The following is a 13759-nucleotide window of genomic DNA, read 5'->3' on the forward strand; positions in this document are numbered from 1 at the left end:
ATTATGGAAAGGAGTTGGTCCATTAATACATTCCTACTGTTAAATATAAACATTCTTTCATTCTGTATAGAAAACACAAATAAAACATAAATTATTTACAACAATGGTTTTAATTCCAGAGCAGTAAAGGAGAGGTCACTTTAAAGACAAGCAACTAGAGGCAGCAAGCAGAATCAATAAACCATTATTGCCATCTATAAAAAAAGAATGCCAATAGTGCTAAAAAAAGATGTTTCTCTCATTGTACCTCAAAGTTCTATATATATGGAGTCATTTCTCTAAATTCAGATTCAAACTTTTAAATAGGTAAGCTGAGACAAATATATGTAAGTATTTATGTTTGGGAGAGGGCAAGGGGGTTTCAGTGGATGGAATGGTGACTACTATTGCAAGTGGCATAGAATTCAAATACCTCCTTATCTGTCCATGACAGGCTGGCCCCTGTCATATACCCAAAATGTTATTGTGGGATCTGAAGGTAACTCTCACAACCGTTGGTGTTGTTTTTGAGTGTTTGTATCTCCAACCAGAAATAATTTGTCCAGTTTAACCTGCAAAGGAGGTTTGCATAGGAGGCGTGCCAGGAAAAAAAGCCTTGCTGTCCAAAAAGAACATTTGAGCCTACAGTTTGTCATGGAACATATAGAGAAGGACTAGATCTTTTGGAACAAAGTGTTGTGGACTGATGAATCAAAGAAAAAGGTATTTGTCCACACCAACAGCAGACAAGTGTGGCACAAACCAGAGACAACATTTCAGGTAACAAAAAAATAAAAACGCCAGCTTTGACACAATTTAAAAGAAATGTTATTGCTATGTTAGCTAACGCAAGCTGTCACTGATAATTTGGCTTGGGCACCCAGGCATCAGTGACCCTAAAAAAAAAAAAGCAGTTTTCAAGCCTGATAAGCTTTTGCTCATTTTTGGTGTTTGGTCAAACTAGCATCCTACACACTTATCTATGAACACAAGACTACCATGAACCTCTAGGATAACACACCCTTGCCGGAAGAAGTTTAGCTACTGTAATTTTTAAATGCTACTCCTAATCCCTGCGCAGATGTCCAATGACTTTTTATAATCGTTTCCAGTGTCAATGAACGGAGGTACACACGGCGCTATTCTGTTATGTCAGTAAAAAGCAAGCTTGACACATTTCCACCACAGGGAATTATAGGTTCTTTACATTATACAAATGTCTTTATTTTCAAACAGGCAATGTACAGTATGTCACTAATGCAGATCAATCATAATAAATTATCTACATATTTATTTACCAGACTAACACAGAATAATATTTTCTAAATCTTTTGATGTCAGACTATATGTTAGGGAAGATTCCAGCAATGTCTGCTGAGTTCAGATCCCTCTGTGATCTTTGTTGAGTAGGTCCTGCTGCATCTCATCTTTCTTCTTTGGCCCATTAAAGGCTGGTCACCAGGGGCTGGCATCTTTTTTTTTCTTCTTCCAGATACTTCTTTGTACTTCACTCAGTTTCGAGAGATTTGTTTTTTTTTGTTTAAGAACAAGAAATCCCTTTCTGCGCATGACTGAGATCGGAGCAGCCCATAGCCTCCTGCGATACAAAGTACAGAATATAAATATAAATAAATATATATATATATATATATATATATATATATATATATTCTGTACCTCCCTTTTAAAAGATAAAAAAATACTTTAAATAAAAAACATCTACCCTTTTATATAAAGTAAAAATTGTAATATTAGGTCTGCTTTAAGATGGAACTAAGCTCATTGATTTACCTGGTTTCCCCAAAAATGTTAAATGTGCAATAAATGTCAAATCAATGAAATCTTTATTCAAACATACCAATGTTGTTCTCAACATTGATTTCATTTATGTGTGCTTATATTTTATTCTGAAATGATGGGAGTCAGGGCTGGTGATATGTGCAGACTCATGGCAACTGCCAAAATCTAAATAGAGGCTAAGATGGCACCATCCTTGGTGGATAAGAGGGTTTAGTTCAGCTTAACATTTCTTTTTTTTGCATACATTTGCTAGTACATATAAAGCCACACTACAAGGTCAACTAATGGTGCAAGTCTGGAATTCAGATATCAGTGCTGGCAAGGTTCCCATGAAGTGAGCTGTATGAACTTAAATGTAGATTTCACTGTGGACTACACAAAGTGTATGCTAGGCAGTATATCACTTGTGGAGCATGCTCTGTCAACTAAATTCAGTACTGCAAACTACTAATAACTTATCCAAAAGTTGCATTCCCCTAACCTTGCTGCTCAAAACATTTTTTAATTTTCAAACAATTCTTTTTTTTTACAAAGTTTACAAAAAAAATCTCATATTTTCTTATAGCAGAAGGTCTATATTTTAAAGTAATGGTAAATCTATTGTATCATTTCATGATATTAGCACAACTATTTGTCAAATCTATATTTTCAATACAAAATGCATCCAGATTAATACATTCCAGTGCACATAATAAAATCTCCAAATTTTCTTTAAACTGTAGAAGTGAAGATTGAATTGAATAAGTAGATACCAAATATGTCAAGACATTGGACTGCTCCCACAAAGCTGCGAGAAAGTATGATTCCCCAAATTGTCCCCAGGTGACACTTTATAAAACTTACACATCAATTTAGAGTTACCATATATATTGGCCCTAGAATTATACCCCAGAGTACGCAGCAGTACCGAGTATGTGTTATGCAAAGAATACTTTCCAAAACAACCATTTTATGTGATACTGATTTTTTAAACTGTAACGATTTTTTTTGTTTGCTGTGTTTGCCTACCATAGGGATTGTGAATTAAAGCTGAACACTGAATACATATACAATACAAAATGAAACGCTCTTTATTAATCAATACATAATTCTTTTTTTTTTTTTAAATACGAAGTAAGTACCTAAATTTGATCTGAATTAGCCTCTTGCAGCTCCTGTATAGCAGGACTGGAATGTAAGAGGTAGAAGACAATGGACTTGATTTTTAAAAAGCTTTCCAAGACTGGAGAAGATAGACTATCATGGGAGAACTTGAGTGACCCATCAAACCTGTGGATCTGGTCTAGGATTGAAAATATTTGCCAAATAGAAAATGTGTTTGAAGAAATATATTCCAGGATTGCTGGATTACAAAGGCTTTCCCATGATAGTGTATCTTCTCCAGTTTTAAAGAGCTAGAATAAATCAAGCCTGATCTGTTCATGTGCTGAGAAACAAGCCAACAGGAATTTGAGAGATGAGCTCCTCATTCAGTGTGCTGCTTCATTCACTGTCCAATAACAAGCTGGTGAAGGCACAGGAACTATATTGTATATTCATGTTTAGATTTCATTTATGTCACATGTGGATATCTGATTTTATTCTTCTGTCTCTGCCTATCATAACACTGACTCATTATATTTCAACTTTGTAATAATTAGGAATGAGGTTTCTGTTTTTGAGAAGGCGGCTGTTATAGTAAAGAGAATCTTGGTTACAATAAACAGATGTGATATGATATCTGAAATGATAATAACCTCATTATTTAAAAAATAAAGAATTATATGAGCAGAGTTTTGGTGTGAATGATAATGAACATAAAGGAGCATATGGTACCATGCTCAACCTATGATAAATTGCTCCTAAATGTTATCACTGTCTTTTACCACAAATATTTCTTCATTTCTTTACTGAGGGATTAAAAATATATTGCTAATATATAAAATATATTACTAGTTCACCTTTCTTTTCTTTTTAGATGCAACCATCGAATAGTTTAACAATATAATATATAATATTTTATTGTTAAATCAAAATATTTTACTAATTCATCTTTCTTTTTTTGGTTATATGGAACAAAGAAATGGTTTAGCAATACAAATGAATGGATCTTCCATTTTCTATAAAGCCTGTGATATTCTACCTTTCCTGTTAATCAGGCATACATCCTGTATTTATTTGGATTCATGATATTTATCCATATGTATGCAAATTTTTACTGCCACCATATCTATGGCTTTGGGGTGTTCTTCAAAGCAAGAAGAGGGTTTTTTGTTAATCTGTCTGCCACCATAACTTAATTGATTGATATAATAATTCCACAGTTGCACTGTTGGTATACTAATCACAAGACTGCTTACTGTAACTTAAATATAACCCAATCTCAGTATAAACCAAAGTACCTTCTTTCATTTGAAAAAAACAGGAAAATACATTGACTCAAGTATAAACCTAGGAGACAAAATTTGTCTGTCACTACTAACATTCAAAACAGTAATCAATAAAAATGCCATGGAAATTACCATTAATGAAAGTTATTGTCAAATGAAGCAAATTACAGGTGACAAAGACTGTGGAAGAGTTTTTTAGGCTGGGGTGAAGGTGAAAGCTTGAAGTGTAATAATGCATTTTATGCAATGCATTGTTTTTGTATTGGAAAAATAACTTTGCAAAAATAGGTTTAATAGGTTTGAGCCATAAAAAGTCTTTCGGAGTGTGGCTTGCCAAAGAAAGAAGAGGACAAAAACATGTAGCTCTTTCACTTTTGGTACAAAACAGACCCTTCCCCCCTCAACAGTGGCAAACGACAGCATTGGGGAAGAGGGCCTCATTCCCACAATGTGACCCCAGTGTTGTGTGGGTCTGTGGGTGGGGAACTTTTTTAATCTGGAAGCCTTTATTAGGGGACCCTGGAAATCCCCCCTCTCCCCCTGGTGAATGAGTAGAGGGGTTAAATAAGACCTACAAATATTTAACGACACAAAATACAAAAACCTGTATTAATCTTTTTTTTTTTTTTAACTTTTAATACCTTTGTAGGGTCCAGTGATGTCCAAGTATGCCATCCAATTATGACTGATTCAGCATCGGCTGGTGTCAGCTTTGTCTATGACAGGAGCCAGACTCTTGTCATTATGTAGCACCAGTCATGATGTACCTGAGGACCATGACAACTACCATTGTCTGGCTCTGGTTATTACTTTACAGATATTTGACAGGTATAAAAATGTCAGATGGGAACTTGGATTGTTAATAATCAGATTGGTAAAACTCAGATAGTTCTGATTTAAGCATCCGGCAGCAGCACTTGCTGGGCAGAGCAATCTACTGTCTACCTATTAATTAAATTTCCAGCAGAGCTCCCTTTCCGAGTCGACTTCAAATTTTATTTAACTGTCTGGAGATCACTCTGACTAGTGCTGGAAATCGTTGCCTTTTTTTTATTTATTTGGGTACTTTGCATAAACCCTATAATAAACCTAGATTATATGTCAAAAGTTTTGGGGTTTATACTTAAAATGTAGAATTTATATACTAAAAACTTTTGGTTTAAGGTATATATGGTAATAAACAACCACTCGTTTGTTTGCCTTTCTAATTGTCAGCTGTTGGCAGTCTGGCAAACTTGCAAATACCATTGTAGTTCGCTGAACTTCACACATCTATAAAAGTCTACACCAACACCAAAAGTCTACAATGGTGACACACCTGTCCTGTCTGTTTGCTTTAGTCCTCAACCTCTGGTGCCCAAACCTGAAAAGGATGCCTGCACAGGTATTTTTTCAAGTCTCACTTCATTGGTAACTCATGATGCTGTGACCCCAAGCTCTAACATACCCTCCCCGACACCTAATATTGCCACGGTGGGTTTTTGCATACTAGGTATGGGTGGCAAAGAGTGAGAACTAGTGGGTGCTGCTACCTTTGGTGATTTAACATTCTGATCAGTCAGGTCTTCACTGCAACCAGAACCTCGTGGGCTACAAGAGTCACTGAACATCAGCTCTGATTTAGATTATGAGAATGAATACACCATGTCAGTTTAATGTGTCATTTGTTTATTAATATTACATTTATCTGTAGAGACTGAATAAAAATCAGATGTTTTCTGTTAAAATATGTTAACAATTTGAGGAATGTCCTTACTTTCCCACATGACATGTATTTTGAGTTATTGTTGCAATGTTTACGTAAAGCAAAACATCCTTTCCAATGACAATAATTGCACGTGTGTATGCAGCTTTAGATGTAGAAGTAGCCATTCACTTTGCTGTTTGCATGTTTACTTAAAAAGGGTATGATTTTTATATAAGTGATTTAAAGTAAACAAATGTAAACATTGTTTTATTTTGGATAACCAATCATGTGCAGGAAAAATAAACAATTAATAATTTTCAGTATATATGAGTGAATAATTAAAACAAACACAGCTTCATGTTATTTACCATCAGATGATGATCTGACAATGACACCAGTAGGACATGCCTGTGTAATGTGTGGCATTTGTTGTATGAAAAACATACTATGTGAGAGGATGACAACAAGCAAGCACTGTTGGGAGACAGAGACCGAGTCTTGGCACCAGGGTCAGACCGGGGACCTTTGGCACACCATAAAACTTTTATACATGTTTTTCACAAAGCCGCAAACATCATGAATCACTCCTGCACAGGAGTATTTTTTTTTAACAACACAGCAGGGGCCCATTTACTGTAATGAAAGCTGCAGACCTAAAAATATTGAAAATTACTTTTGAAATGACATGAAAGTATTCCTTGCACCTAAAATGCAGAGCCTACTATTTAAAAGTACCTCTTCTTGTGAAAACACCAGCTACAAGTGTAAAAAAAACATATATTGGGCAAACACGTGAAGATAAAATATTTACCTTTTATCTTGGCTTCGGCCTAGCTAAGGTTTATATCATCTACCTTCTTGTGAGATCTTAGGAAAGTAGTGCAGCCCAAATTTTGACTCTTCCAGCACTTTGCTCCAGCGTCTTTTCATAATATATTGTGTACTCAGCATTCCCTAGGATCTCATCAGCAGAATGATGACATCAACCCATCTGCATAACAGAACCCAGGGGAAAAGTGTATTTGATTCATAGCGTTTTCCCCGTGCAGATGTCTTTTTCACACTGTTCATTGGGTGCATTTAACGAAAGGACCTTTATACAGAATGCAAAGTGCGCTTTCACTTGGTAATAGCTACTTTTACATTGATCTGCTAGGTGGATCCCACCCTTCTCTATTAACTTACCCACCCCTGGTCTGCGACAAGAGGCTTTGTGCTCTCATCAATTCAGGATGGGGGGTAAGGGCTTGCCTCTAAGACTTGCTAAGGATGGGTATCTCTGGAAAAATTGAGGGAAAGAAGGCATGGTGCATCCTCTCATTTATTCAGGGAATAAGCATTTGCCCCACATGCAATCTAGGGGTGGTTACATGCTTTCTTCTAGCAGAGAATAGAAGGTGGGGGTCATGTTCTTATTTACTCAGGGGGTAAATGTTTGCCCCACATGCAATCTAGGGGTGGGTAGGTGCTTTCTTCTAGCAGGGGATAGAAGGTGGGGGTCATGTTCTTATTTACTCAGGGGGTAAAGGTTTGCCCCACATGCAATCTAGGGGTGGGTACATGCTTTCTTCTAGCAGGGGATAGAAGGTGGGGGTCATGTTCTTATTTACTCAGGGGGTAAATGTTTGCCCCACATGCAATCTAGGGGTGGGTACATGCTTTCTTCTAGCAGGGGATAGAAGGTGGGGGTCATGTTCTTATTTACTCAGGGGGGAAATGTTTGCCCCACATGCAATCTAGGGGTGGGTAGGTGCTTTCTTCTAGCAGAGAATAGAAGGTGGGGGTCATGTTCTTATTTACTCAGGGGGGAAATGTTTGCCCCACAGACAGGCTAGGGAAGGATAGGTGCTTGGTGCTGTACATAGTGACTGGTCAGCCATCAGTGAATTCTGCCTCAGCTTAAATCAGAATTTAGTAATTGGCTTTAACCTGCAAATGGAGGAAAGTGTGTTGTGTCCAATGTGAGTGCATAAAACTGCTAGTCAGTCACCAAACATGAGGAGAATTATACTCTAAAATATACCTAACTTTACAATATTTATTATTTATCATAATATATACATTTCATGTCATTTTAGTGGACGTCCACCCTTGTAATGTGCAGGAAAAGCTATATAAATAGAGATTATGGGAATAGTAGGGTGATAATGATGTTGTCATTTGTCCCCTAGACATCCTCTGACGGAAGCCGGCCTCATTAGTGGCCATTATCACACTGTGTATTGTGTTGTGGGGTTGCTGTGACATTCCTAGCAGCGGAAAGTAGCAGCGCACAATTCCTCCCTCCGCCCCATGTACACATGTAAGCTCCCCTCCCGCACTGTGTGACTGAGGGCGGCCACACTCCGGGCACATCCTACACACACCGCCCGCCTCTTCCACAGGTTTCCCTTCAAATAACATGGGACCTTGGCTAAGTCAGCAGGCAGTCGGCTTGTCCGAGGTGACAGAAGCTAGGACACGGGGGAAGGAGGGACAAAAGCAGGTAGACACATAAGCAGTGCAGAGGCTCGGTCAGTGCCTGAACCCCCCACACAGCCATTAGCCCCTACAATATACAAGTATTGTGTCCGCCACGTCAGAGAAGGGTTATTCCGCTGTGTTTTGCCCCTGGTGTATGAGAGGCTCTGCGGGGTGAGCTCTTCCTGTTGTGACCGAGAATTGTGCACAGCTTCCCCCATTGCCGCCAGGCATGACAGACGACCAGTCACCTAGTGAGGGGCCACCGGGGGGTGAGGAGATACCCGGCCCCGGAGGACTGGCAGCAGGTGAAGAAGAGTCCGCAGCCCAGGAGAGCTCTCCCCTCAATGTGGAGGAGAAGAAAGACAACGGAGACTGGAGCCCTCCGTCCGCATACCACGATATACAGCTGCCATCTGGAGAACCCGGGAGCCCCCAGCCGCCCCCAGCACAGACCGAGTTTGTACCCCCAGAAGGAGGATGGGGATGGGTGGTCATGCTGTCTGCCATGTGGTGCAATGGCTCCGTGTTTGGCATCCAGAACGCCTGTGGGGTGCTCTTCGTATATCTCCTTGATGAGTTTGGCTCCAAGGATGATCACCAGCTGGCCTTTAAAACAGGTAATTGGGGCATGTAGGGGCACACAGGGTACCCATCAGATGGCACAGCGCGTGGGGCAGACTGGCATCTCTATCAGTGTAGTCACACATGGCACAGGGAGTACACAGCTATTGCAATAAGCAGAGTTAACAATAAAACTTTCTTCCTCTCAGATATCAGACAGTAATCTATAAGAAAACTGCACACATAAACAAAAACAACACACACTAAGTTGAATGCATTGCTAACAAAAAAGATGTCGGAAAGAATATGTAAGAAGGCATTTCTTTTGTTCCAACTGCTTGCATTTTTAAAGCTACACCAGGGATACTCCTTGTTTTTAACAGGCCAGCAACCCAGTTACAAACTGTAACCAAAACACGTTTACAAAAATACATGATTTATTACAGCATTGTTGGGGGGAAATTTATTTGTTATATATTGCGTTAAGTGTATATTTTTTTTGTTTTATTAAAAATGTTAAAAATTCAATAAAAATCTATTGAAAACAAAAATACATCAAAAACACCCCAAAGTCTTCTGGTGAATAGGATCACTTGGATTGTATTTATTACCCCCAGGGGCATGGTAATGGTTGCAAATGTCGGGTCCAGCAGACCCCTTTTATTGGCATGTATTGGAGGCAGTGGGTCTGAACTAGCATTTAAATCATTACTCATTATTTTACTTTTTTGTAGCACTACAGTATTGCTTTTGACAGAGGTAAGGCACTTTGGTCCTCACAGTCCAGGAATCTGGCTGCTGTTATGTCATACCTTGGCAAAAGCAGCAGGAGCGGACACATTGCTTTGATAAAGGAAAATGAACTTTTAGCAAAATGAACCTTGCCATACCACAGTGAATAAAGTAACCCAAGGTCATTTCATTCGTGGTCAGATGAAAATCCTGTAAAATAAATTTCCCCTGTCTGTGATTGATAATTCAAAGTAACAATTTTGATTTATTTACGTGGCTAACATTTATCTGGCTAAGTCTGTACACCTTCATCACTCCTTAATGTTATTCTTTTATTTTTTTTTCACTATCCTTTTTACCCTTTCCAAGTGCCTGAAAACTCTCTCCATGACTCTTTTGTTCTGAGGAATGTAATCAGTGTCTTCCTATTCCTTCACTGCATATTGATCTGCTGGATTCTCTGCAGGCCCCTGCAGCATGTGTTCAGCACTCTACAGTCATAAATACTTCCAACCTAAAAGTGTGAGCCAAAATAGAACAGCACAGACCGGGCATTGGATTGCTCCCCCATGTTAGAAAAGTTTAGCTAGGGGTGATAAAATGACAAAATTCAGATATTTCCCTTTTCCGGATGATACTGTATTGAGTAAGATCTAAAGAATGGGAAATGATTATATTTCGATCTTAATAAATCAGGCCTGGATAAGAGTAGATCTGTATTTTGATCAGGCAAATGAATTGGAGAGCTAAATGAGTTCTATTAATAAGATGAAACATAACAGCAGACCTTCTTTATAATTATGAGAGAAGTCAGAGGAGTCTTGTGTTCTATGTCCATAAAATGCAGCCACAAGCTGCAAACAGAGATATTTTTAGAGAAACCGAACTTAAAGGATCCCTTCAGAGGCAAATAAAAACAGTTCTCTAAAACAGTTGTTGCCGTCAACCCACAAAAAAAATCACTCCCATGATGCAGTATGCAGCAAATAAGGTTGTTTGGGTGTTTTTAGTAACCTGTACAATTAAAAACACTTTTTGAAATGTGGTATATTTGATCCTGACCAGCGTGGAAGTGTGTGATGGGCAAATAGCAGGGAATTGATGCAACCTGTAATTACTTCTGTCAACTGCCTGTCTTCTGATACATTCTATTGACACAATCTATTCACTACTTTAGACCCACAGCCAAGCATGGCTTTATTTGTCCTTTTTGTATCTGTAATTTGATGATCTAAAGGACCACTTCTTGTGATGCAAAAGAGGAATTCCAATCCGCACGCATCGCTGTCTTCTTTCTATCACATCCAGAAAACCTAATATAAAAAATCTCAGTATTAGGACATCTCTTATAAGCACCAATCTGATTTATTCCTGCTTGGCAAGAAGAAAAATGATAGGTAATACAGAAATCAGAGACAGCATCATTACATTGCACATCTAGCTGGGTTCCTACTGCCAACCAAGGTGCATGCTGGGAAATTTATATCCACACAGGCTGGGGACAGCAGCACCCAGTCATTTCTTCTTGATTATTCCATGGGTTATTTTTTCAAAAACATTTATAGAACAAGGTGAATAGTGGGTACAGCCACTGAACAAATAGTACCATTAGCCATTGGTGACCCTTGAAGGTTTGTGAGCTACCTCAGTTTTCAGAATAGTTTTTTCTAGGTGGTTCTAATTGTTCATCCAACATAGATGGGGTCTGCAGAAAGTAATGGGGACCCTTTATGCTCAAAACGTATGGTAATTTACTAGTAATTCTAAGTGCAAATAGGTTGTAAAGGTGCTAGGTACTGGAAAACCCAATTTCCTTTTGCAATTAAAGTGATGATTTGAAACACTTTGAATATTGAAGAAATGTAATACCAGCTATTTTTAATGAAATTGTGATTATAAAAAAGTGAAAGTGTATTTCTGTGTGTTTTTTCTTAGTTTTGGATAATGTGGGGAAGAATTAAAATCCATCATGTTGGAGATATGTTTTCCCAGTCACTGTACCAGTGACAACATTTTTTCTAAACAGGAACTGAGGAACATTTTATAGCAGGGACACAAACAGAAAGAAAACTTTAACATGGGTTCTCCCTTCCTGGAGAAAAGTTTTTTGTCTGTATTGGTGTTAGGGAGTTCCTCTGCATTTCCTGTGAAAAGTTGTTTGCAGGGGAGGAAGTGAGGGAACACTGCTGTAAAAAAGCCCCACGTAAAAATACAAACTTGACAGATCTAACCTTTCCCCACTCTAAGAAAAATAAACACTATGGCTAGACTTACACTTTAACTTTATTAAAAACCCAAATGTAATTAAAAAGTATGGTAATGTATTACTGTATGAAATGTTTGAAATCATCACAGGAATTTGAGTTTCCCAGTACCTAGCACCTTCACAAACTATTTCTGCTTACATCGTCTTGTGTAATATCTGACAGCATAGTTCTTTGAAGATGAGATCAGAGAACTATTGCTGCAAAAATCTGCTGCCTTCAACCAGGAACATTTACTATTTCTCAGCACTTCTTGCTCCTCAGCCTCACCAGTGACAAGGACCAATGGAAGACACACTAGGATTGAACACTGGGCTCTTCCACATTGTTGTCCTATAACATTTAATAAAATGTGTAAAGGATTGTGAAATATTGGGGACGGGGCACTAACGTAGAGAAGGGATTTAGGGCACCTATAAATAGGTTTCCTGTTGCACGTTAAAGTCTGCATGGTTCTGTTGCCAGATGTGAGAACGGTATGCTGGTGAAAGGGAAGCCTATACATAAACATTGGTTCTTAACAGCCAATATATTATAGTATACCTCTAGAAGGGCCAGTACACTCATGTATGTTATATTGGCAGAACAGACCGGTGCTTGTAAAGTACCATATAATGAAACAGTTGCTGGATGGCTGGACTCCTAGACTGAGCTCTGTTGGCTCTGGTTTAATGAGCCACAGCTGAGATTCTTGGTCTCAACTGAGATCCTATCATAATGCAGCTGCAGCGATTTATGCCTCTGCTGACAAGGTTTAACTCCTCCGCGCACTCCTATGGGTAAAAACTACAATAATATGACACAACAATCCCCAGGTTACCAGAAAGCTCCTATTGACTAGTTAATTCATTGCAGATACTTATTGTTGTCTTATTACTGTTGTTGTGCTTTACACATTATTTATCATTTTGGGTGTCCTTAGTAGGAGCTATCAGTCTATAACAGTCAGTCATGTTTTACTTTTCATCTATTCAGGGTGAATTTGGAAATTATAGGAGAAATCTAGTGACTAGTTGCTATGAGACAACGTGTAAGGTTTTTCTCTCCGACACTTGGATGCATTCAGCCAGCTGTTCTCAATCAATCCCACCCCCTTCAGGGATTATGAATACGCCTAGTTGTTTCAGTAAATAATTTTTCAGTAATAGTCATTCTAACTGGAACCACCATTCTTATTTTTTTATAATATGCAGAAAATTAAGTAAAGCTAAAAAAACATGCTCTAATTACCACAACCTTGTTGATCTATTTTACTTTCAGGAGCCAAAGCATTTCCTATACAGGATTTGGGGATTGCAGGATTGTGATCACTGGCATATTTCCAATCTTATTCATTATTTAAAGTAAAGCGGACATATTTCACAGCATCCACCGGAGTTTATAGAAAGCTGCCTTTTAGATCTCAGTCAGAAGTCCAATAATGAGATCATTGCTCTTCAACCGATCGTTCTTAGGTAGCCTGACAAACAAGCACAATTGATGTATGTGTTATTTGTTCTGTTAGGGCTATGATTGCACATTGAAAACTACCCACGGACTGTGAAAGGGAGTGGAGCGATAAGCAGGACTGATAGAAGGTTTATTCTTGATTTAGGTATGTCATGAGTCATGCCTTTTATCGTCCTAGGTTATTAAAAAGAGGTGGGGTAATTAAATGGGGCTTTTGTAGAAGGTTTTTTCACAGAAGATGCACTATGGTTTATTTATTGAGGCCTTATTCTTATGGCACTTTGCTTGTATAACATGAATCTGTGCATACTTTTGCAAGCGTGTGCAAAGCTTTCAGCATGTTTCCTGCAACTTTGCCACTGCCTTGAAAGCATCCCTTAGATTAAATACACATCTTAATAGGAGCCTAATGGGAATGTGGACTGCTGCTTTAAACAACCTGCTAGCAGGCATCA

At 38.4% G+C, this 13759-nt stretch overlaps 1 protein-coding gene across 1 annotated transcript in view; it reads left to right on the top strand.

The window, feature by feature from the left end:
• Nucleotides 1-8223: 8223 nt before the first annotated feature.
• SLC16A10 (solute carrier family 16 member 10) overlaps nt 8224-13759 on the top strand; it is a 45372-nt gene continuing 39836 nt past the window's right edge. Inside the window, exon 1 of the mRNA XM_072408768.1 lies at nt 8224-8915. Coding sequence (XP_072264869.1) covers nt 8528-8915 — 388 coding nt within the window. The 5' untranslated portion in view covers nt 8224-8527. The remainder of the gene's footprint in view (nt 8916-13759) is intronic.

Source organism: Pyxicephalus adspersus, chromosome 4 (genome assembly GCF_032062135.1).
Source record: "Pyxicephalus adspersus chromosome 4, UCB_Pads_2.0, whole genome shotgun sequence".
Lineage (NCBI taxonomy): Eukaryota > Metazoa > Chordata > Amphibia > Anura > Pyxicephalidae > Pyxicephalus > Pyxicephalus adspersus.